This window comes from Danio aesculapii, chromosome 15 (assembly GCF_903798145.1).
Source record: "Danio aesculapii chromosome 15, fDanAes4.1, whole genome shotgun sequence".
Taxonomy (NCBI): domain Eukaryota; kingdom Metazoa; phylum Chordata; class Actinopteri; order Cypriniformes; family Danionidae; genus Danio; species Danio aesculapii.
The window spans coordinates 38148626-38171306 of NC_079449.1; the positions used below are offsets into that span (position 1 = coordinate 38148626).

The following is a 22681-nucleotide window of genomic DNA, read 5'->3' on the forward strand; positions in this document are numbered from 1 at the left end:
GCTGCTTTTAATTTATAGTCAAGCGTCTGAACTTGAAGTGAGACCAGAGAAGGACACAGAGACAAGGAAAATCCACTGGGAGTTTTTGTGAAAAGATGAAGCACTCTTCACTGGGGAAACTTAACACTCAGGAGTGCTCTCCAAGGTTTCACTGGTTTGTCTGCAGATTGATTTGACACCTATGTGTGTTTTTAAGGGCTTAAAATCCATCTGTGCTCAAAGCAAGTAAGCAAACAAGTAACAGAAATCTTTAAAGATGAACTATAGTCACATTTATGTAAGAAGAAACTCTGCACTGAATGAAGTATCATCCATCGGCAACCATGGTACTGTCTTGTAAACTCTCCAAATTCCACTTTTACTATGTCAGACCTGTTATTTTGTTTTTGTTACTTCCATTTGCAAAAGTGGTGTCCATTATCCCCACACCTGCCTTCCTACCTTAAGACATTTTTGTTTCTTGGTTGAGGATTCCTAGTTTCCAGGTGAGGATTCCATAGTCTGATATTATATATCCCTCCCAAGAAGAGCCAAAGATCTTGCACCCCACGATCCCTGCAGGAGGGGTGTCAGAGTAATTAGACGACTAATGAGAGGACTGAGAGCTGCCGTGTTCAAGGCTCATCCATTCAAATGTCTAAGGGGAATTAATTAACCATATGCTTGCTAATGTGCCCTGTCCATTCGATGACGGATGAGCAAGAGATGGCATTTCTCAACCCAGGATTATGCTGCCCTTCAGATCCCAGCATTGTCCTTTTTTTTTGACCCAGGATAATGCCTTTTTGTACGTAAATGGATGGATAGTGTTGCCTGTTTCTCAGGAGGTGTTGCAAAGGTTTGAAACACAGAAGTAGTACAGTAATGAGCCTTGTGTTACTCTCAGAGTGAAGCAGTAGTTTGTTCAAGCTTTCTGCTTCCTAATTGGCTAGCGCGGATCTGCCAAAATGGCCTGCCAAAACAGAGATTGCATGGATGTTGTGTGTGTCCAGGATTGCATTTCAGCACTGCTGCTGTTTTACTCTCAACAGGTCATGGGGCCTTTCCACTTGCCATTCCAGCGGGACCCTCATTAAAAAAAACAGCTAACTTAGACCACTTCCACCTGTCCCTGCTTTGCTCCCAACTCAGGCAGCTTGGCTGACAGCTAAAAGAGAGAGAGAAAAAGAGTGAATTTGGATGATGGAAGAGTTTGGGCGAGGTTGAGAAACATATTTCATAAGCTGGACTCTTCCCAACGCACTCTCGAAAATCATAGATACTGGGACAGCTCAGACATAAATCATAATGAGGTTGGGTAGTGGGGGGTAGCCAGAAAGTGTGAGGTATTTTACATCAGAGCTAGACAGGAGAAGTTACGAAAGGATCCAGATTGAAGATAGGCCCCTTGAAGGAGCAATTACTTGGACATTTAGAACGACACCTAGGTGCCTTTTATTTGATTGTTCACCTCCTCTGCACATGCGCACACAGCACTTTCCGCTTCCACCAACAGAGCCACAAATCAGCTGGTGTGCTGCAGAAAATAAAAGAGAGCTAGAGGAATGCCTTACTTGATCTTGGGTGATGACAAACCGAGCCATCTGTCTCGTAGCGCGTCTGTCCGCCTTTGACATAGTCAATTCCAGCGGTACTGAAGGAGGCGGAGGCGCCCGGTCGTTTGCATTTATATTGTCTCTCTAGACAGCCTCGACTTTTTATCGCCTCAACAAATGCTTTCTTGCAAAAGTAACGGCAACAGTCAGACCTTTTTTCAGGAATGCCCAAATCTGACGGAATGCAGGAATGTAATCAACAAAATGCGCGCCCTGCAATTTTCCAAATGGCTATTGATTGAGTAAGCTGGAGGATGGCCATTCTCATACGGCGTGGTGACGGATGTCAAAGGCTTCATCGTTTTTCAGGCCACTTTTCACGGTTTTGTAAATGTAGGGTTTGCTACCATGTAATAAGCCTTTAATTAATGACCAAATGTGCAAAGGGATGTGAAGCAGAACTCTCCATTTGTCATGACTAGTTTGATCCACAGTCTCTGAGCCATTCATTGGGCTTTTAAAACTGCCAATTTGATGCTTCTGGTTAAGCTAGGGCAAGCACATCTTTGCAGAATCTTAAGGATCATTGATTTTACAACATGTAAAGCAGGACAAAGGATTTCCAACCAAAGACCCACTGAAACAATTAGACAAAGCTCTTTGTTTTTCTTTGAAAATTAATTCAGGCACATCTTTCCCCCTGTAAACACCACTTCAACCAATCAGCCCCTGCTCAATTATGCATTACTGTCTTAGATTCATTATTGATAATGAAAGTGACGTATCCATAACCTCCGCCCCCTCCACATCAACCTGTATGGCCCAATCCCAATTCTATTTTTGTACCCCTACCCCTTCCCCTTGGCCCTTCAAACAGAGTGTGAAGGGGAAGGGCTTCAAAATTTACCCCTAAGAAATGGGACAACACTACAGCACCTGCAAACGTCATCATATGTCATTGTAAGCTTTTGCTTCATATAAGATTGACGATCACTGCTGCTGTAGTTTTTCCAGTTGATTTGTTTTTTGGTATTTATCTTCAGGACATCACTGAAGGCAACAATATCATGTTATCATGATGATATAATGTAGCAATAAGCTCATAACTGTACTGTGCATTTACACCCTGGCCATATTCATCAATGTAAACACAAGAAAACAATATTAGCGTTATACCAGACACTGTAAAAAGCCCATTCCCAGCCACTAGACTCTGACAAGGTATTCCACTGTCATCGAGTGACAGAATGCTGTGGGACTGCTATACAAGAGTTATTATTAGGGATTACAGATAGCAAAATTTTGTGGTTTTTATTTTAGCGTTTTTTTTTTAATTTATTAATTTTTTTATGCATGACGGTAACACACGAACGCGGTTATGAATGTATTGAAACATATGTTTGTCATAAAAATTCATAATAATGACAAAAAATAGTAATTTGTGCATGCCCTGACTTCCGGGTGCAGCCATGCGGCCGTTGTGGCTGGTGTATTCTTGGAAATTTTCTTACCCCTTGGTTTCGAGTGTGGTCCTGAAAAATCTCCTTTGAGGGGTATCTAGCCCTTCCCCTTAGCCCTACGACTTCAAGAGAATTGGGACAACCCCACACGTGAATGCGCAAAACAAGGGGTAGGGGCAAGGGGAAGGGCTGAGGGGTAGAATTGAGATTGGGCTTATGTCTGTTTCAAATATTGTTCTTTCTACTGTTTTAGACAAAGGTATTTATGTGCCTACAATGGGCAAGACAGATATTTAACAGGTCATATGAGGAATGAACTAGGTTTTTCAGTCCAAAATCTAAATATTCGAGAGGGTTTTTTTTTCATCTCATCCCTTCCCCTCCAACTTGACAAACACGCATGTTGCCAAATTGATGACACAAATGGACAGGCATGCCTGATGTTCAAGCCCTACACTGTAAACTGATCAGCTAATGTTAATGTTTACATATTTGTATCATTTGCAAATTAAAAGAACATTCCATGTGAATCTGAATCTGCATCTCATTTCGAAGGCTACTACTGTACTGTGCATTTGCAGCCAGGTCTAGATACAGTAAGGGAGCTTTCATGACTAAAATGAAATACACTTTTTTTTTACCAGTGTAAAAATATCCAGAGTATTTTAATGCTTTAAAAGAGTCAAACATTTACATACAGTACTTTTAAGATCATTGACCCAGTTTGGTGTAAACTCCTACAGGAATCCAAAATTATACTGTACTGTTCTTCTACTGGTCTTCTAAAAATCTGATAATTAATTGTAGCATTCTGTTACACAAACATAAAGATTAAGCAGAAGCTTTCTTCCTTTTTGCCTGTTGTCTTCGCTGAACCTACCATTCTGTAACACAAGCATCAAGATTGAGTGGGGGGTCTGGCAATTATTCCAGGTATATATATGTTTCCCTCACAAATGTTTTGACAGAATAATAAATCATTCATTTAGACCTTTTCTCACCCTGATTGAGACAAGATATCTGCCACCACACAAAACAAATTCATAGTCACCTCTCTGAGATATTGAGTGGAGCGGAAAAGTAATTTTAGCCCTGAATTGTCACTACAGGTTGTCAAGAGAGTGTGGCAGAGAAAGCCACTTGTGCAATTTGAAACCAGCTCTGTACTTATGAAGGAGAAATGGGAACTCACGTAGGGAGAGAAATGGAGCATAGGAAAGAGACAAGGCTCAAGATCATTTATTTTATCTACTCTGACACAACCGTAGTCCACCATAGTTTGTGCCGCCAGCAGTTGTCTTACATACTCTGGCTGCATCCCAATATGCCTGCTATCACGACTGTAGGATGCATTATACGATTATCATAACCCAAGTCATACTGCATTGTTATTAGTATGCCAACAGTGCCTGGATGCAATGCTATTTTTGAATCATGGTTGAAATTACACAGTTTGCATGGGCCACCCTTTATTTTAATGTACAATTATTGCTATTAGCAAATCATTAACTGAAACTTTTAACTCAATAAACTAATAATTAGCTGATTATTAATAGTTAATAAGATAACAGCTGGAATTAGGTATTGGATAGGATTAGGGTTATAGAATATGATCATACTTTATAAATTATAAATAAACAGTTAATGGATTAATACTAGGCAGGTACTAAACCAGTAGTCAATAGTGAGAATTGTTACTTAAAGGGGTGGTCCAGAATGTATTTTAAGGCTTGGTTGTGTTTATAAGATGTAAAGCAATGTGTCCTCATGCTTCATTTTTTTCATGTATCTTACTTTGATTAAATTCAGCTACTCAACTAACATGAAAACGGCTGTCATATTTCCTAGTTCCTTCAAAAGGCCTGCCCTCAAGAGGCTCTGATTGGTCAGCTAACATTATGTGCTGTGATTTGTGGATCGGCTCCACGTCTGCCTGTACTGCTTCTAATACTGTCAGTCAGAGTAACTGTTAGCCATATCAGTTTGAGCCTGAATTAGACATAAAATAAAGAGGACACTCACGCCTGCTCTCCCTGACAAGTCCCTTTCATATGTATTGGGGTTATTAGCATGTGTAAGTAATATGAAACGCATAGAGAGACACTGCATTGCTGTTGAAGATTGTGGGTGTTTACAGTGATTTGATGGATAAATATGAAGCTAAATTGTTAGCGGTGCAAAACAGCATTTCCCATTGTTTACATCCTTGTTTACGTCCTAGCTACAACATACCGCAGCACTTCTCTCTTTGTGTCATGTCCTTTGGAAGCTAAAATACAGAAACAGAAGAAGCTCTGTGGCAATAGCAGTGTTTGTACGCCATTTTAGCTTTCTCTGCTATAATATTACTGCATCTCTGGCCATGCCCCTTTGCGTGTGGTGAATGCACGTAACCTGAAGCATTTGTGATCTCACTAACCTGGGTGTTTTTTATTTTGTAGTCCCCAAACTTTGTTTGCTGTAGGTTTTCTAAGCTAATTCTGTAAAGCCAATGTCTCCCTTTGCATTGAACTTATTACGTTTATAGATGTTGTTTATGTTCACACAGACACATTAACTAAAGTGTAAAATATGATACTGTGGTGGACCACCCCTTTTTGCGGGGTCTAAAATTGAACTGTGATCTTTAAAATTTTATGCAGTTTTAAATATGTGCTAGTAAACTCTAGTAATTAGCTTAGCTTAGCTTAGTTTAAAACTTTGTTAATCCTCATGGGGCAATTCATTCTGATATGTTGTGCTTCAAAAATATGGAACACAACTAGTGAACAGATTAGTTAACACCAAATACAAACAAGTAATTAATGAAATAAATAAATAAATAAATAAATAAAAATCAAATACAATGTTTACTTATAATACAACCATACTGGTTCAGAAAAAAAGATTTGTAGAATGATTTGTACACCATACCGTCTTAATGCTTACTCATAAATCTGTACTTTCCCATTGCCCTAAAGTCTATACTTTTTATGTGAATTAGTATGCATCCCATGTTCCAGCATTACACTCTTAATTGAATTGCTTGGTTATTTACACCCTGTGCTTGGAACTTCCATTCAAACGAAGTAAGAAAGAGCTCCAAGGCCTTTTGTTGGCATTTTATCTGCTGACCGAAGACTTCCAGGACAAGGTTTTGCCTGGCTAAGCTGGTCCTGACCATTCTCGTCCTGGTGATCCATCATGCCTTGCCCCTCCTTCCCTGTTCACTGCGCCATCAGAGTTCATCGCAACGGTTGCTTCTTTTGTTGACCTTGTGAAATATCGCCGCGTCTTCTGGTACTGCTAATGCATTCACCCGTAACTCTTGTTGTGTTCTTGCTGACTTGATCATTTCCTTGTCTCTTTAGCCATGGGGGGTATTAGTAAGCTAATGGGCATGAAAAGAAAAGTTGCCCTGTGGGCTCCGGATTTTCTTTTTGTTGGCTGAACTTTTTTTTTCTCCCAAGGTGGCTGCTGCTGCTGTTTTTCTTTTCTGCAGTTCTTGTTTATTGTTTTCACACTGCCACAGTATTATTGGTGCTCAATGAAAGTAAAAAATGGCTAAAAATAGCTTATTTTGCTGTTATAAACACTGGTATTTAGCTGAAAAGTCAATTTAAAGGCTTAACTACAGTAGGTTAATTAGGTTACGTATTAACCAAGTTATGTTAAGTAATTAGTCAAGTTATTGGTTAACAAAATATTAAGGGGGCTAATAATAATGACCTTTAAAATGTATATTTAAAAATCTGCTTAAAAGAAATAATACTTTGTACAGAAGAAAATATATAATAGAAAATACTGTTTAAATTTTATTGCTTTGTTTAAAGTCATGTGGGAAATATTTTAATTGTAATAAGATTATATAGATTCATTGACATCAAATAAATGCAACATTGATGATCTAATGATTCATCATAGATATATACGCTAGATATCCCACACGGACCCTGAGCATGCGTCAATAGTGCCGCCACATTTTTACAGTGATCCCAGCACAAATGTCATTTAACCGGTAACAACTAGTCAGGACTTGTAAAGATCGATATAATACCAATTTAAAGACCAATGTAAAGATGCTGGACTTTTAGTGCTGTGTACGGGTGTAGTAACGAGCAAACAAAGAAAACAAAGCACATAGGCATAACATTTTATAGGAAAGATTTTGTTATATATGTTTTTGTTTGTTACGAACTTTTGTGCTCAACAAGTTACGTCATTGAAGATAATACAGTCTCTTACTGCCCTGACCAAAAGGAAAATAGCCTCACAGCAAGAAGGTCACTGGTTCGAGCCCTAGCTGGGTCAGTTGGCATTTCTGTGTGGAGTTTGCATGTTCTCCCCGTGTTTGCATGGGGTTTCTTCCAGGTGCTCCGCTTTCCCCCACAAGTCCAAAAATATGCGGTAGAGGTGAATTGGGTAAGCTAAATTGTTCATAGTGTATGTGTGTGAATGAGTGAGTGTGTATGGATGTTTCCCAGTGATGGTTCTCCGCTGTGTAAAACATGTGCTAGATAAGTTGGCGGTTTATTCCACTGTGGTGACCTCAGATTAATAAAGGGACTAAGCCGAAAAGAAAATGAATGAATGAATGAATGAATGAAGATGCTAGAAACTTGTATTAATGTCAGCTAAGTGAGAGTCATTCATAAACAAATCACTGAACGCAGGAGTTTCAGGAGATGGATTAGATCAAATTTAACAGGGAGGGAGGATAATACATATCCATGCACTCTTTGTCGGTAATGCATGTGCGGTCACTTATCCATCTGTCATGGATTGGTCAGGCTCTCACGACCCCCACTCACGAAGATCACCATCACCTGACTTCTAATGAGCACACAGCTGCATCACATTCACGAGCACCAGATAAAAGCACAGCACTCCAGTCGCTCATTGTCCGGGCTCGTCTCGACGAAAGCGGACAACTGAGCGACCACTCAGCGTAGTCATCCTCAGCTAAAACAAACGAGTTACTTACCTGTTCTCTTTGTATTCCTCCTAGTCTTCCTGGTCCTCCCGAATCGTCCTGTCTTCCAGTCCTTCCAAGTCTGTGTCATCCTCTGTCAGCTGTATCTGGTGTGTGCTGTCCATCCTCGTGTATTCCTGTTACCCAGCCACGGAGGAAAAGACCCCAACATCATTCCTGATCCTCCTGGCTATCCTTCATGTGCTCCTTGTTGTCATTTAATAAACACCCTAACGTTTCCTTACCTCTGTCTCCTGTCCGCTTCATAACAGAAGCCCGGACCAATAACGACGACAACATGAGCACCCCCGATCACTTACAAGAGCTGGTGGACCAGTTGAAGCGGATTCTACAGCCACCAGCTCCACTTTCCAACGCACCACCAGCACCGAGCACTTCCGCCTCCACAGTTTCTTCTTCGGCCCTTCCTTCCAGTCCCATGGCCCGACCAGCGCCCTACTCAGGCGGAGCGGGGGAGTGCAATGGTTTTCTGTTACAATGTTCCCTCATATTCGAAATGCAACCTTCTCTATATCCCACAGATAAGTCGAAGATCGCCTACATCGTATCTCTACTCTCTGGACCTGCACTTAAATGGGCTGAGACGATCTGGAACCAAGCCGGGCCGGTCATGAATTCCATCACTACCTTCACGGAGTATTTCAAAGAGGTGTTTGGACGTTCTGATGGGGAAGTAGCCGCTGGAGAGCAGCTGTATCATCTAAAGCAAGGTACTCTATCTACACAGGAATATGCTCTCCGGTTTCGCACTCTAGCAGCTGCAAGTGGATGGAATGAGAGATCGTTGTTGACCACGTACCGGCTCGGCTTGGAACCCACTCTCCGAATCCAACTGGCCACATTAGATGATACAATGGGTCTGGAGAGATTCATCCAACATTCTCTCCGATGTTCCGATCGTCTCCGTTCCTATCAACAGGACACCATCACCCCCTCGTCTGCACTCCTCCAATCGCCTGAGTCAACAGCCTCTCCAGAACCAGAACCCATGATAATAGAGTCTGGAAGACTGACATCAGCGGAACGACAGAGGAGGCTGACCCGGGGTCTGTGTCTATACTGCGGTGTCAGTGGACACACCCGTATGGAGTGTCCCCTTCGTCCCATTCGGACTTCAGTGAGTGTATTCAGTACGAATATTGAACAATGTAAACCACTTACTACCACCGTACAAATAACTACTGCCTCTATTTCTCTCCTTGTCACAGCCCTCATCGACTCCGGGTCAGCAGGGAACTTCATCTCCCAATCCCTCTGTCGTCAACTCCACCTCCGTACTGAGGCGTCCTCGCACATATACCAGATACAACCGATAACCCAGTGCACTCGATCTTCGACCCGTATCCATCGACAATGCGAAGACATCCTTCTTCAAGTGGGGTTGTTACATCAAGAGAGGATTCAATTTCTGGTTCTGGAGGGTGCAAATATGGACATCATTCTAGGGCGCCCGTGGCTGGTGAAGCACGATCCCATCATCTCTTGGGGCACAGGAGAGATAAAGAAATGGGGATCTGGATGTACACCTGCCTGTTTTCCAAATCTCCCTCTTCAAGGTCGGAACCCCATTTCTTTGTTTGCAACATCGGTCGAGAGCCCTCCTGAGAAGCAGTCTATCCACATTCCTAAGGAGTACAGCTCCTTTCAAGATGTCTTCTGCCCCAAGAGAGCTTCCCAGCTACCGCCGCATCGGCCATGGGACTGCGCGATCGACCTAGTTCCAGATGCCCAGTTGCCAAGAGGTAGGATCTACCCGCTCTCGCTTCCAGAGAATCAGGCAATGGAAGATTACATAAGGGAGGCTCTGAGTCAGGGGTACATACGTCACTCAAAGTCACCAGCCGCCTCAAGCTTCTTCTTTGTGGCCAAGAAGGACGGAGGGCTGCGTCCATGCATCGACTACAGGGTCCTAAATAACGGTACAGTAAAATACCGATATCCCCTTCCTCTGGTACCAGCCGCTTTGGAACAGCTCCGAGAAGCTAAAGTCTTCACTAAATTGGACCTCCGCAGCGCGTATAATCTGATAAGAATACGTGAGGGGGACCAATGGAAGACAGCATTCGTGACCCCTACTGGCCACTATGAATATGAGGTCATGCCTTACGGTCTGGTCAATGCCCCCTCCGTATTCCAAAACTTCATTCATGAAGTCCTCCGGGAGTTTCTTCACCACTGTGTAATAGTGTACATAGATGACATCCTCATTTACTCCCGGAGTGAGGCCGAACATCGCCAACACGTTGCGGAGGTCCTACACACATTGAGAGAACATCACCTCTACCTCAAAGCGGAGAAATGCTCATTCCACCAGAAGTCGATTCATTTCTTGGGATACATCATTGACCAAACCGGTATACGTATGGATGGGAAGAAAATTGAGGCTGTTCTATCCTGGTCAGAACCCACTTCCATTAAGGAGCTCCAGAGGTTTCTTGGGTTTGCTAACTTTTATAGACGGTTTATCAAGGACTACAGCAGGATTACATCACCTCTCACTAATCTCCTCAAGGGTAAACCCAAAGGACTGGAGTGGACCAAAGAAGCAGCCGCAGCCTTCCGCCTTCTTAAGAAGGAGTTCACAAGGGCCCCACTCCTGACTCATCCTGACCCAAATCTTCCTTTCGTGGTGGAAGTGGACGCATCCACCACCGGCGTCGGGGCAGTATTATCTCAACATCATGATACACCGCCCCGACTGCATCCCTGTGCCTATTTCTCTCGGAAGTTGAGCCCGGCGGAGCAGAATTACAGCATAGGAGACAGGGAGCTTCTAGCAATCAAGCTAGCCTTGGAGGAGTGGCGTCACTGGTTGGAGGGAGCCAAACATCCGTTCCAGGTGATCACAGATCACAAAAACCTCCAATACATCAAAGAGGCCAAGAGACTATGTCCACGTCAAGCCAGATGGTCACTTTTCTTCTCACGTTTTGATTTCTCCATTTCCTATCGTCCAGGACCCAAGAATCTAAGAGCAGACGCTCTCTCTCGTTTACACGAGCATCACGATCATGAAGAACTCCCAACGAAGATTCTTCCCGAACACATCTCCATTTGTCCGATCACCTGGAACGCTCCTCCAGTCGTTGCCACTCCGGAAGCCCCTGCTCCGCCGGGATGCCCTCCTCATCGGCAGTTCATACCACCTGAACACCGGGTAGATCTGATCCACTCCTTACATACCTCGCTAGGCACTGGACATCCAGGGATCAACAATACTCTCTCGCTAGTATCCCAACGATTCTGGTGGCCAAACATGGCAAGGGATGTGAGGCAATATGTTCAGGGCTGTAAGGACTGTGCCCAATCCAAGAGCCCACGTCATCTACCCGCTGGAAAGCTCCATCCCTTGCCGATTCCGAACCGTCCCTGGTCACACCTAGGAGTGGACTTTATCACTGACCTCCCTTCGTCAGAAGGTAATACCTGTATTCTAGTCATAGTAGATAGATTCTCAAAGTTTGTCAAACTAATCCCTCTGAAAGGTCTTCCCACAGCCTTTGAAACTGCCGACAATATCTTTAATCAAGTCTTCAGGTCATTTGGTATTCCAGAAGATATTGTGTCGGACAGAGGTCCACAGTTCATCTCACGTCTATGGAAAGCCTTCTTCAAGCTCCTAGGTGTGGCCGTCAGCCTCTCTTCTGGATATCATCCCCAAACCAACGGGCAGACAGAGAGGAAGATTCAGGAGGTGGGACGGTTCCTGAGGACCTTCTGCAGTGGTCACCAGAACTCCTGGAGCCAGTATTTGGGCTGGGCAGAATATGCCCAAAATTCACTGCGGCAACCCTCCACCGGACTCACGCCATTCCAGTGCGTCCTGGGCTTCCAACCACCGCTCTTTCCCTGGGATGGCGAACCATCTGATGTCCCCGCAGTGGATCACTGGTTCCGGGAGAGCGAGAGAGTCTGGGACGAGGCTCATCAACATCTGCAGAGGGCAGTCCGTCGAAGCAAGGTAACCGCCGATAGGAGAAGGTCTGAAGAACCCAGATACACACCCGGACAAAAGGTGTGGCTATCCACCCGGGACATACGCATGCGACTGCCCTCTCGCAAGTTAAGTCCCCGATTTGTTGGTCCCTTCACCATCGTGGAACAGGTTAACCCCGTCACCTACAAACTACAATTACCCTCTCACTACCGTATTCACCCTACATTCCACGTATCACTCCTGAAACCCTATCACGATCCTGTTCTTCCCTCCACAGAGCCTGACCACGAAGAGGAACCCCCTCCTCCACTGCTCCTAGAAGAAGGAGCCGTCTACGCAGTGAAGGAGATCTTGCGTTCCCGACGTCGTGGTGGCCAGTTGGAGTACCTGGTGGACTGGGAAGGGTACGGCCCCGAAGAAAGGACATGGGTTCCCAGAGCTGATATTCTCGATCCTAGTCTCATGGTGGAGTTTCATGAGAGCCACCCTGAGTTCCCAGCGCCTAGAGGCAGAGGGAGACCACCACGGCGTCGGAGGTGTCGGCCCTCAGGAGCGGGCCCTGGGGAGGGGGGTACTGTCATGGATTGGTCAGGCTCTCACGACCCCCACTCACGAAGATCACCATCACCTGACTTCTAATGAGCACACAGCTGCATCACATTCACGAGCACCAGATAAAAGCACAGCACTCCAGTCGCTCATTGTCCGGGCTCGTCTCGACGAAAGCGGACAACTGAGCGACCACTCAGCGTAGTCATCCTCAGCTAAAACAAACGAGTTACTTACCTGTTCTCTTTGTATTCCTCCTAGTCTTCCTGGTCCTCCCGAATCGTCCTGTCTTCCAGTCCTTCCAAGTCTGTGTCATCCTCTGTCAGCTGTATCTGGTGTGTGCTGTCCATCCTCGTGTATTCCTGTTACCCAGCCACGGAGGAAAAGACCCCAACATCATTCCTGATCCTCCTGGCTATCCTTCATGTGCTCCTTGTTGTCATTTAATAAACACCCTAACGTTTCCTTACCTCTGTCTCCTGTCCGCTTCATAACACCATCGTTGTAGAAAAGTAATGTAAAATTATAATTTTCATAATTAAAAAAAATATTTGCATACTGACCACCACTAAATGTCCAGATCGTAGATATATCTATATAAAGTTGAAGTTGAATTATTAGCCCCCCTGAATTATTATCCCGCTGTTTATTTTTTCCCCAATTTCTGTTTAACCGAGAGAAGACTTTTTCAACACATTTCTAAACATAATAGTTTTAATAACTTATGTCTAATAACTGATTTATTTTATCTTTGCCATGATGACAGTAAATAATATTTGGCTAGATATTTTTCAAGGCACTTCTATACAGCTTACAGTGACATTTAAAGGCTTAACTAGGTTAATTAGGTTAACTAGGCAGGTTAGGGTAATTAGGCAAGTTATTGTATAATGAGGGTTTGTTCTGTAGACTATCAAAAAAAATAGCTTAAAGGGGCTAATAATTTTGACCTTAAAATGGTTTTAAAAAAATAAAAACTGCTTTTATTCTAGCCGAAATAAAACAAACAAATCTCTTCTGGATATAATGTTTTTTCTCCAGAAGAAAAAAAAAAAAACATTATCAGACATACTGTGACAATGTTTTTGCTCTGTTAAACATCATTTAGGAAATATAAAAGAAAATTCTAAGGGGGCTAATAATTCTGACCTCAACTGTATGTGTATAAATCTCTGGCTCTGGATGGCCTGTCCTACACTGCACCTTGGTCTCACATTCATTTTAAAGGATCGCTACTGTACTAAAATGGCAGCTCTATTGACGCATTCCTTCCAAAAGACAACAGTAGCGTAGGCGACATCTAATGTAAATATCTATGGTGATTCATAAACATTAAAGTAAGAATAATATCATTCATAAAAATCGAATATTTATTTAAAAATCTCAAAATTTCCAACTGAAAATCTGCTTTGGTTCTATCGGTGGTCTTAAACTGCCAAAGATGAATCAAATCAAAGACATTTGTTTTCATACAGCGTCGGTTTAATTACCCCGCAGCCTTCAGGATGTTAATTTTCTGACGCAGTGTCTATAGTATTCCTTTGTGAATCTAATTTAATTACAATAATGTACACCAAGGCACAAGCTCAGTAATCACTGCTCCATCACACATAAATTTACCATCTGCCGCTGTTCTTTTCTCTGCAGCCATGCACCTCTTCGGACTCAACTGGCATTTGCAGCCGGTGCAGAGGCAGATATATCAGTTGACGGAGGACAACACCAGTGGCCTACATCTGCCCACAGATCTGGGTCTGCCGCCTCTGGGTAACACAGGTCTAGAGTTTCCGGATCGAGGAGGCAGAGATGACGGTATGTTCAATGTTTATGGTTTTAGTTTAGTAACTTTACAAATGTTTCATTATGGAAGAATTGTGAATAGATTGTTAAAGTTAGTTGCTTTTAGATTTTAGTCTCTAAAGTGTACCTTCAATCCCAAGATGAAAATTCGGTCATCGTTTACCTCCCCTTATGCCAGAGGTGTCAAATCCAGTACCTGGAGGAGCTCTGCACAGTTTAGTTCCAACCCTAATAAAACATACCTGATCAAACTAATTGAGCCCTTCAGTTTTGATTGAAACCAACAGGTAAAGCTGCTGTCACATTGGGCTTTGTGTGTGCAAAATTCTGTCGTACTGCGCTGCGAAAAGGGGCGGGATTAAACAAGATGATTAGACATTAAAAAAAGCGAGCGATTGCTCCATGTTTTAAATTTCTGTCCAGAGAGGTCCAGGTTTGATCCTCGATTGGTCTCACGCAGTCAAATTACGCGACTTCGCAGGTCAGAGTTCACCAAGCTTGAACTTTGCACCGCAGCGAACTGCGAAACTTAACGCATGACCCTGCGTTTCCGGTCTGATTCATTCACATGCGTATGAATGGAAGTCTATGGGAGGTAAAGCCCAGTGTGACCGCAGCTTAAGTGTGTTGGAGCAGGCTTAAGTGTGTTGGAGCTGCAGCCCTCCAAGAACTTTATTTTACTCATGTACCTCATGCTGTTTCAGCTCCAGAAGAATATGTATATTATACAGTATATAGACTTATTTATTTATTTTAATCTGAGCAGTTTCTGTGACTTGATTAAACGTGTGTTCACCCAACTGCATAGATATGTCAGTAAAAAGACAGAGACAATAAAAATAATAGTAATTATTAGAAAACAAAGCATATATTAAACAATGCTCTATCAAATCAATGCTCACTTTAAACAATGATCGCTAGCAAAGTTTATATAGTTCAGATTCAGCTTTGGCATGTGTGCTTGAATATGAAAACCATTGAGGTTCATTCTTGTGTCAATGAGCTTTTGTTTATGTTTACAAAATTTAATATTTGTTGCTCAAAAGTGTCTCTTTAGAAGTCCTTGATTAAACTGGTTTATTTTTTTGTTTTATTTTAAATTTGAATTATTTTTTTATTTTATTTTATTTTATTTTGTTTTATTTTATTATATTTATTTTTCATTTATTTTATTTTATTTTTAATTTATTATTTTAATTGTATTTATTTATTTTGTGTTATTTTATTTTTTATTTTATTTCATACATTCGTTTGTTTGTTAGTTTAATTTAATTTAATTATATTTTTATTAAATTTTTAATTTAGTTTTATTTTATTGTAATTATGTATTTATTCATTTATTTTGTGTTATTTTTAAATTTTATTTTGTTCGTTCATTCATTCGTTAATTTAATTTAATTTTATTTTATTTTACATTATTTTATTTTATTTTATTTTATTTTGTTTTATTTTGCGATGCAGTGGCGCAGTGGCTAGCGCTGTTGCCTCACAGCAAGAAGGTCACTGGTTCGAGCCTCGGCTGGGTCAGTCGGCATTTATGTGTGGAGTTTGCATGTTCTCCCTGTGTTAGCATGGGTTTCCTCCGGGTGCTCCGGTTTCCCCCTCAAGTCTAAAGACATATGGTATAGGTGAATTGGGTGGGCTGTAAATTGTCCGTAGTGTATGTGTGAATGAGTGTGTATGAATGTTTCCCAGTGATCGTTCCCCACTGCGTAAAACATATGCTATATAGATTGGAGGTTCATTCTGCTGTGGCGACCCCAGATTAATAAAGGGACTAAGCCGAAAAGAAAATGAATGAATGAATAAATTTTATATTTTATTTTATTGTAATTATTTATTTAATTTGTGTTGTTTTAATTTAGTTTTTAATTTTAATATATTTATTTTATTTTTCAATTTAAAAACATTTCAAAGTGAGCATAATTTCAAAATTATGCTAATTTGTGTTCTAAAGATATATAATTTTTTTCTGTTTGGGACAACGTCAGCTTAGATAGAGTAGTGTGAAATAGAGCTTTCACACTGGACATTTATAGAAACTGGCCACCTCATTGTAGATTCATAGATCAGTCAATAGGGCCTTCCTCTCCAGATCTTAGATCTTAGAACTTACCACCAAACTCTTTTCATTGAACAATTTTCTTAGTTGAATTTGACACTAGGAACTTTGAAGTGACCTACATGTAAGCCAGCCAAAAGCAACACCAAGCATGTACTTCTAGTTCTAAGAAAAAAAGGCCCTAATCACTTTTATCCATATTTGTGTTCATTCTTTAGGATGTCAACTGTGCATTTACACAGTTTTCATACAGGCTTATTGACTGAAATTACCCATTGTGCTGGGTTTCGAAATAAGAGCTGATTTAATCCCCAGAAAATGAGTTTCTGCATTTAAATTGGTCTACTTTCCAAGCTGTTTAATGATAACTATATTAGCATTCACATAAACACAATCTGTTTACTATCAGCACAGTACAATAATCTAGACTATGTGCTATCAATGTATTTATTGTCACATTCAAGCTCATTAAACCAGGATGGATTCTGACTGGCTCTCAATGTTTTTCTAAATTGTTATTACAGTTTTCATCACCTGAAAGAATATAAGTCTGAGCATATTCCAATGATTTCACTACCTGCCGTGTAGACTCTTTTATCCTGATAGAATGATTATTAAAACTATTGTCATCATTGCAGTTATCATCCTTTGTGTGAACAGACTTCCTACTACACGTTCAAGCAATTCCCAGTGGATGAAACCGAGTTCTTCTCTACATTTTCTTGTTTACATATTTCGCTTCATGAATATGCAATCGCATGTTGACTTTGTGTTAAATTCTTTTGGGATTTGTCAAAAAGAGTAAATAGCGGCCTTGATGTGAACGGCAGCAGCTCAAGAAGTTTAGTCAGATTTATTTGTTTATTTAATTCCTCCAGCCTTGATTAACCTTAGACCCTTTTTTCTTTCTTTTTTTTTTTTTTTGGCCAAGCATTTGAACTCATGCCCTTCAGTCATCTCATATCCGACAACACATTCCAACATTTCAAGCTAATTTCCTGCCAGATTCGCATGAACTCATCTCCCGCTAATTTCGCTCTGCGCCGGCCAGTATTATAACGTCTTATTTTTGATTTTCAAAGACCTCAAGATCCAGGATTATTTGTCAGCCAGCTCCACGCTGTGACCAGTCTCAGTCGCTCACCATGAGATCTGCATTACAATCCACCCAGAGTTGCAGGAAAAATGGGAAGGGTATTATTTGCTCCTGGAAGAAGGAATGGCACAGCTTTAGGGATTGAGTATCCAGGGGCTCAAGGCAGATTAGAAGTTGCCCCATCCAAAAAGCCATGCTTTCCTTTCATCTCCAAGACTGGACGAGAGTTTTCCTGGCAGCGGAAGAAAGCAGACACAACCCCCCTTGGCCATGGAGACGGAAGTTTGTACAGTAGCAAAAGTTCACTTATCAGCATACACACACACACACACACACAAGCCATATTTAGCCATTTGATTTGCCACAGGCTTCGGACAAAAGGTGGGAGATCAGACCATTACCATATAGATGAGTCGGCGAGACGTCTTTTTTCATTTAGCGGCTGGCAGAGTAGGAGCGAGCGAAACCACAAACACAGAGTCTCCGCTTGAGTGACATCTGCGGCTGAGGGGAAATCGATAGGTCGGGCTTTTTAATTCGGACTGTCAGAGTAACATTGTCATCAGGAACACAGCGAATCAATCAGGTGTCACTGCGCGGCACATCCCTGGCATTAACTTAAATAAACACTGTACCGGAGAGGATTTTGACCAGCTAAATGTTGCGCCTTCTAGTCATCAGTTCAATTACCCATAAACATGTTATCTGGAAAGTGCACTCATGCATCCGCAGACTCTGCATCTGGTTGGTTCTGATTTGCAGGGGAGGATGACGGTACTAATTCACTCTGCGGGCATGAGGATTGGCCATCTGTGGGGGAATCTCATAATCAACAACAGCAAAAACAATAGCAAAATGTGGCATTCATTAATAATAGATGTTGCAAACATGTTCATTTGTCTTTCATTCATTCGTAAATTTTTTGGGTTATTATTATTATTATTATTATTATTATTATTATCATCTTTAAATTGTCAATCTAATCAGTCAGTATTCATTTTTCTGTCAATCCTTACTTGTTGGATTAAAGTAATGTCCACCTAATTAATATGAATATGATTAATGACATTAACATTCATAGTGTTATACTAATATATTTCCTTTTTATTTGTTCAATATCTATCTGTCAGTTTAGTTAATTTATTTGTTACCAAAACTTGGACATTAATAAACATATTTATATTATCAGACTAGTCCATTCATTCAATCCCATCCATTCATTCATCCAATCCTATCCCATCCCATCCCATCTTATCCATTCCATCCAACCATCCATCTATCTATCCATCCATTCTTCCAATCCATCCATCCATCCATCCATCCAATGCAAATCCAAAACCAATCCATCCATCCATCCATCCATCCATCCATCCATCCATCCATCCATCCATCCATCCATCCATCCAAAACTAAGATATCCATATATCCATCCATCCATCCATCCAAATCCAAGTGAAAAACTAAGACATCCCTCTATCCATCCATCCAAATCCAAGTGCAAAACCAATCCATCCATCCATCCAAAACCAATACATCCATCTATCCATCCATCCAAATCCAAGTGCAAAACCAATCCATCCATCCATCCATCCGTCCGTCCATCCATCAATCCAAACCCAAAATCGATCCATCCATCCATCCATCCCAATTCCAATCCAATCCAATCTATCCATCCATTCGTCCTTCCCAATTCAATCCAATCCATCCATCCATCCATCCCAATCCATCCATCCTTTAAATCCAAATCCAAATCCATCCAATCCAAATCCATTCAATCCAAATCCATCCTAATCCAATCCATCCCAATCCATTCCCATCCCAAACCAATCAAATCGCATCCCATCACAATCCAATCCAATGCATCTATCCATCCATCCATCCATCCTAATCCATCCATCAAATCCAAATCTATCCAATCCAAATCCATTCAATCCAAATCCATCCTACTCTAATCCATCCCTAAACCAATCCATCCATCAAAATCCAAATGCAAAACCAATCCATCCATCCATCTGTCCATCCGTCCATCCATCTGTTCATCCGTCCATCCGTAAATCCATCCATCCAAATCCTTAACCAAAATCAATCCAATCCAATCCAATCCAATCCAATCCATTCATTAATTATAGTAATGAGAAGTTAGTTATGTTTTTAAAATTCATAGTTTCGCAAGTTTAGCCAATGACAAAATGCAGCATTGCGCAAGTTGTTGCGACTGATGTGGTAATGTGTTATATGGAGGCGATAAATTGTAAGGTGGGAAACCGTGTCCTGTCTCTCCACATATAGCACATCGCAAATGATTGAGTTTCGCAGAGACTGCCATCTGCTGTAGTGCGTGTTGCCCATCGCGAACACACTCGAAGAGTCCTTTGGGCTCTCTTTGCAAGGATGTCTGCTTTTGTCGCCATCACTGTGGAAATTGGCCAGTCCACCTGAGCAAGCAGATGTTGCTGCATCCTTTGGGTCCAGTGAGGAGGTACATCCACATTAGGTGCAGGGCGTGTTTTCTACTAGGTCACTAGGGAAAAGCTTCCTCCAAACTATTCTGATGAGTAAATAATTGAGGATTCCAAAAAATAAACAAATGTGTTAATCACCATTTTTTGGAAACATAAACATACTTTTCCAAATTATGATTTAGTGATTTTGGGCTTTTTAGCTATTCATAAATTGATTTTTTAATCTAATGAAAAGAAAACATGCTTATTTTTTCATACTTCATCAATTTGGGTCTTGAGATTTCAAATGCAATACATATTTTAACAGGCCATTTTCTAAAATATATTTATATTTTTCTTCCTACACTGAACTATAAATGTCAATGTCAGTAGATACATATAGGTTTATTCATAATCCTATATAAATGTATTAAGAGAGACATGTGTGCATACAGTACTTCATTCATTCATTTTCTTTCGGTTAGTCCCAGGGGTCACCACAGCAGAATGAACCACCAACTTTCCAGCGTATGTTTTATGCAGCGGATGCCCTTCCAGCCGCAACCCAGTATTGGGAAACATCCATACACTCTCATTTACACACACACACACAGACACACACACACACACACACACACATACACACACTAAAGCCACTTTAGTTTATCCAATTCACCTATAGCACATGTGTTTGTATTGTGGGAGAAAACGGAGCACTCGGTGTAAACCCACGCCAACATGGGGAGATCATGCAAACTTCACACAGAAATGCCTACTGGTCCAGCCGGCAATCAAATCATCGACCTGCTTGCTGTGAGGCGACAGGGCTAACCATTGAGCCACCGTGCTACCACCATACAGGGCTTAATTTGACATATCATCCATCCATCCATCCAACTCAATTCAATCCAGTTCAATCCACCCATACAATCCAATCCATCCCATTCCATCCCATCTGATCAATCCAATCTAATCATCCAATCCAATACAATCCACCCAATGCATCCTATCCATCCAAATCAAATCAAATCAATCCAAATCAATTAAATTCAATCCAATCCCATCCCATCCCGTACCGTCCATCCATCCATCCATCCATCCATCCAATCCATCCAATCCATCCAATCCATCCCATCCCATCCCATCCCATTCATCCAATTCAATTTATCCATCCATCCATCCATCCATTCATCCATCCATTCATCCATCCATCCATCCATCCATCCATCCATCCATCCACCCATCCATTCAATCCAATCCAATCCAATCCAATCCAATCCAATCCATTCCAATCCAATCCAATCCAGTTATCCAATCTAATCATCCAATCCAATCCATCCAACAAAATCCGATCCATCCAATCAAATCCAATTTAATTCATCCATCCATCCATCCATCCATTCCATCTCGTCCCATCACATCCCAACCCATCCATCCAATGCAATCATCCAATTCAATCATTCAATTCAATCATCCAATCCAATCATCCAATCCATCCATCCATCCATCTAATCCATCCCATCCACTCATCCATCCATCCATCCATCCATCCAAATCAATCCTATTCCATCCCATCCCATCCCATCCCATCCTATCCATCCATCCCACCCATCCCAATCTAATCTAATCTAATCTAATCCAATCCAATCCAATCCAATCCACTCCACTCAAATCCAATCCAATCCAATCCAATCCAATCCTATCCAATCCAATCATCCATTAATCCATCCATCCATCCATCCATCCATTCAATCCATCCAATCCAATCCAATCCAATCCATCCATCTATCCATCCAATGCATCCATCCCATCCAATCCATCCCTCCCTCCATCCATCCCTCCATCCATCCATCCATTTTTTGTTAGATGTTCAAGTGATTTGCACAATTTCATTTGTAAAAATCTTTAAAAATGTCAAACATAAATTCATACAAACATTAAAATCAAGTGTTTAGATTGTCTACTAAATCAGTACACATACAAATAAATAAATAATGCTATTATTTAAACATATAATTTCTTAATGCTTATCATACAAAACAGGTTTGCAGTGCTTAACTCAATAACCTGCTTAAGAGTCTTGCTTTATTAGTTAACTTTAAGGTTGTTTGAGAAATTAGCTGTATGAAAACAAATGTTGAATTGTAATACCTTCATGGGAAACTTCTTTAGTGTCAGTGGTCAGCAGGGCTATTTTTTTTCTGATGTGATGAAAAATCAGCAAGAGTGTCGTTCACCCTTTACGCTGACCCTCTCCTCGCACCATATGGTAGATTTATGAGGTGTCCGGCTGACTGATAGATCTCATTTTCCACAGGTAAACTAGATGGCTTCTTCCCGGAGGACAGCTTCATAGACATGGGCGAGATAGACGTGGGCCGCAAAGTGGCTCAGCTGATCCCGCCTGGAATCTTCTGGAGGTCGCAGGTCTTTATTGATCACCCCATGTACCTCAAATTCAATGTGTCCCTTAGTAAAGATGCCTTGGTGGGGATCTACGGGAGGAGAGGACTGCCACCATCACACACACAGGTCAGTTTTTATTCGTGTAAATGGATAGTTCACAGAAATGATCATTTACTCATTCTCTACTATTTCCAAACCTGAGTTTCTTTCATCTGTTGAACACAAAGGAAGATATACTGAAGAATTTTGAAGGAAAATCAGTCATTGCATTCCATAGTATTTTTAGTTACTACTGTCGATGTCAGTGGATGCTTTTAGCAACATTCTTTGGAATATATTGATTAGTGTTCAACAGAAGAAAGAAATTCATAAAAGTTTCGATCCACTTGAGTGTGAGTAAATGGCGAGGACATTTTGATTTTG

The 22681-nt window shown here is 41.3% G+C and overlaps 1 protein-coding gene across 8 annotated transcripts in view; it reads left to right on the forward strand.

Moving 5' to 3' along the window:
• tenm4 (teneurin transmembrane protein 4) overlaps positions 1 to 22681 on the forward strand; it is a 493967-nt gene that overhangs the window by 288715 nt on the left and 182571 nt on the right. For all 8 annotated transcript variants that reach the window (XM_056474308.1, XM_056474302.1, XM_056474300.1 and 5 more), the window contains 2 exons: positions 14101 to 14265; positions 22170 to 22384. In XM_056474308.1, the coding sequence (XP_056330283.1) occupies positions 14101 to 14265; positions 22170 to 22384 (380 nt within the window). The remainder of the gene's footprint in view (positions 1 to 14100; positions 14266 to 22169; positions 22385 to 22681) is intronic.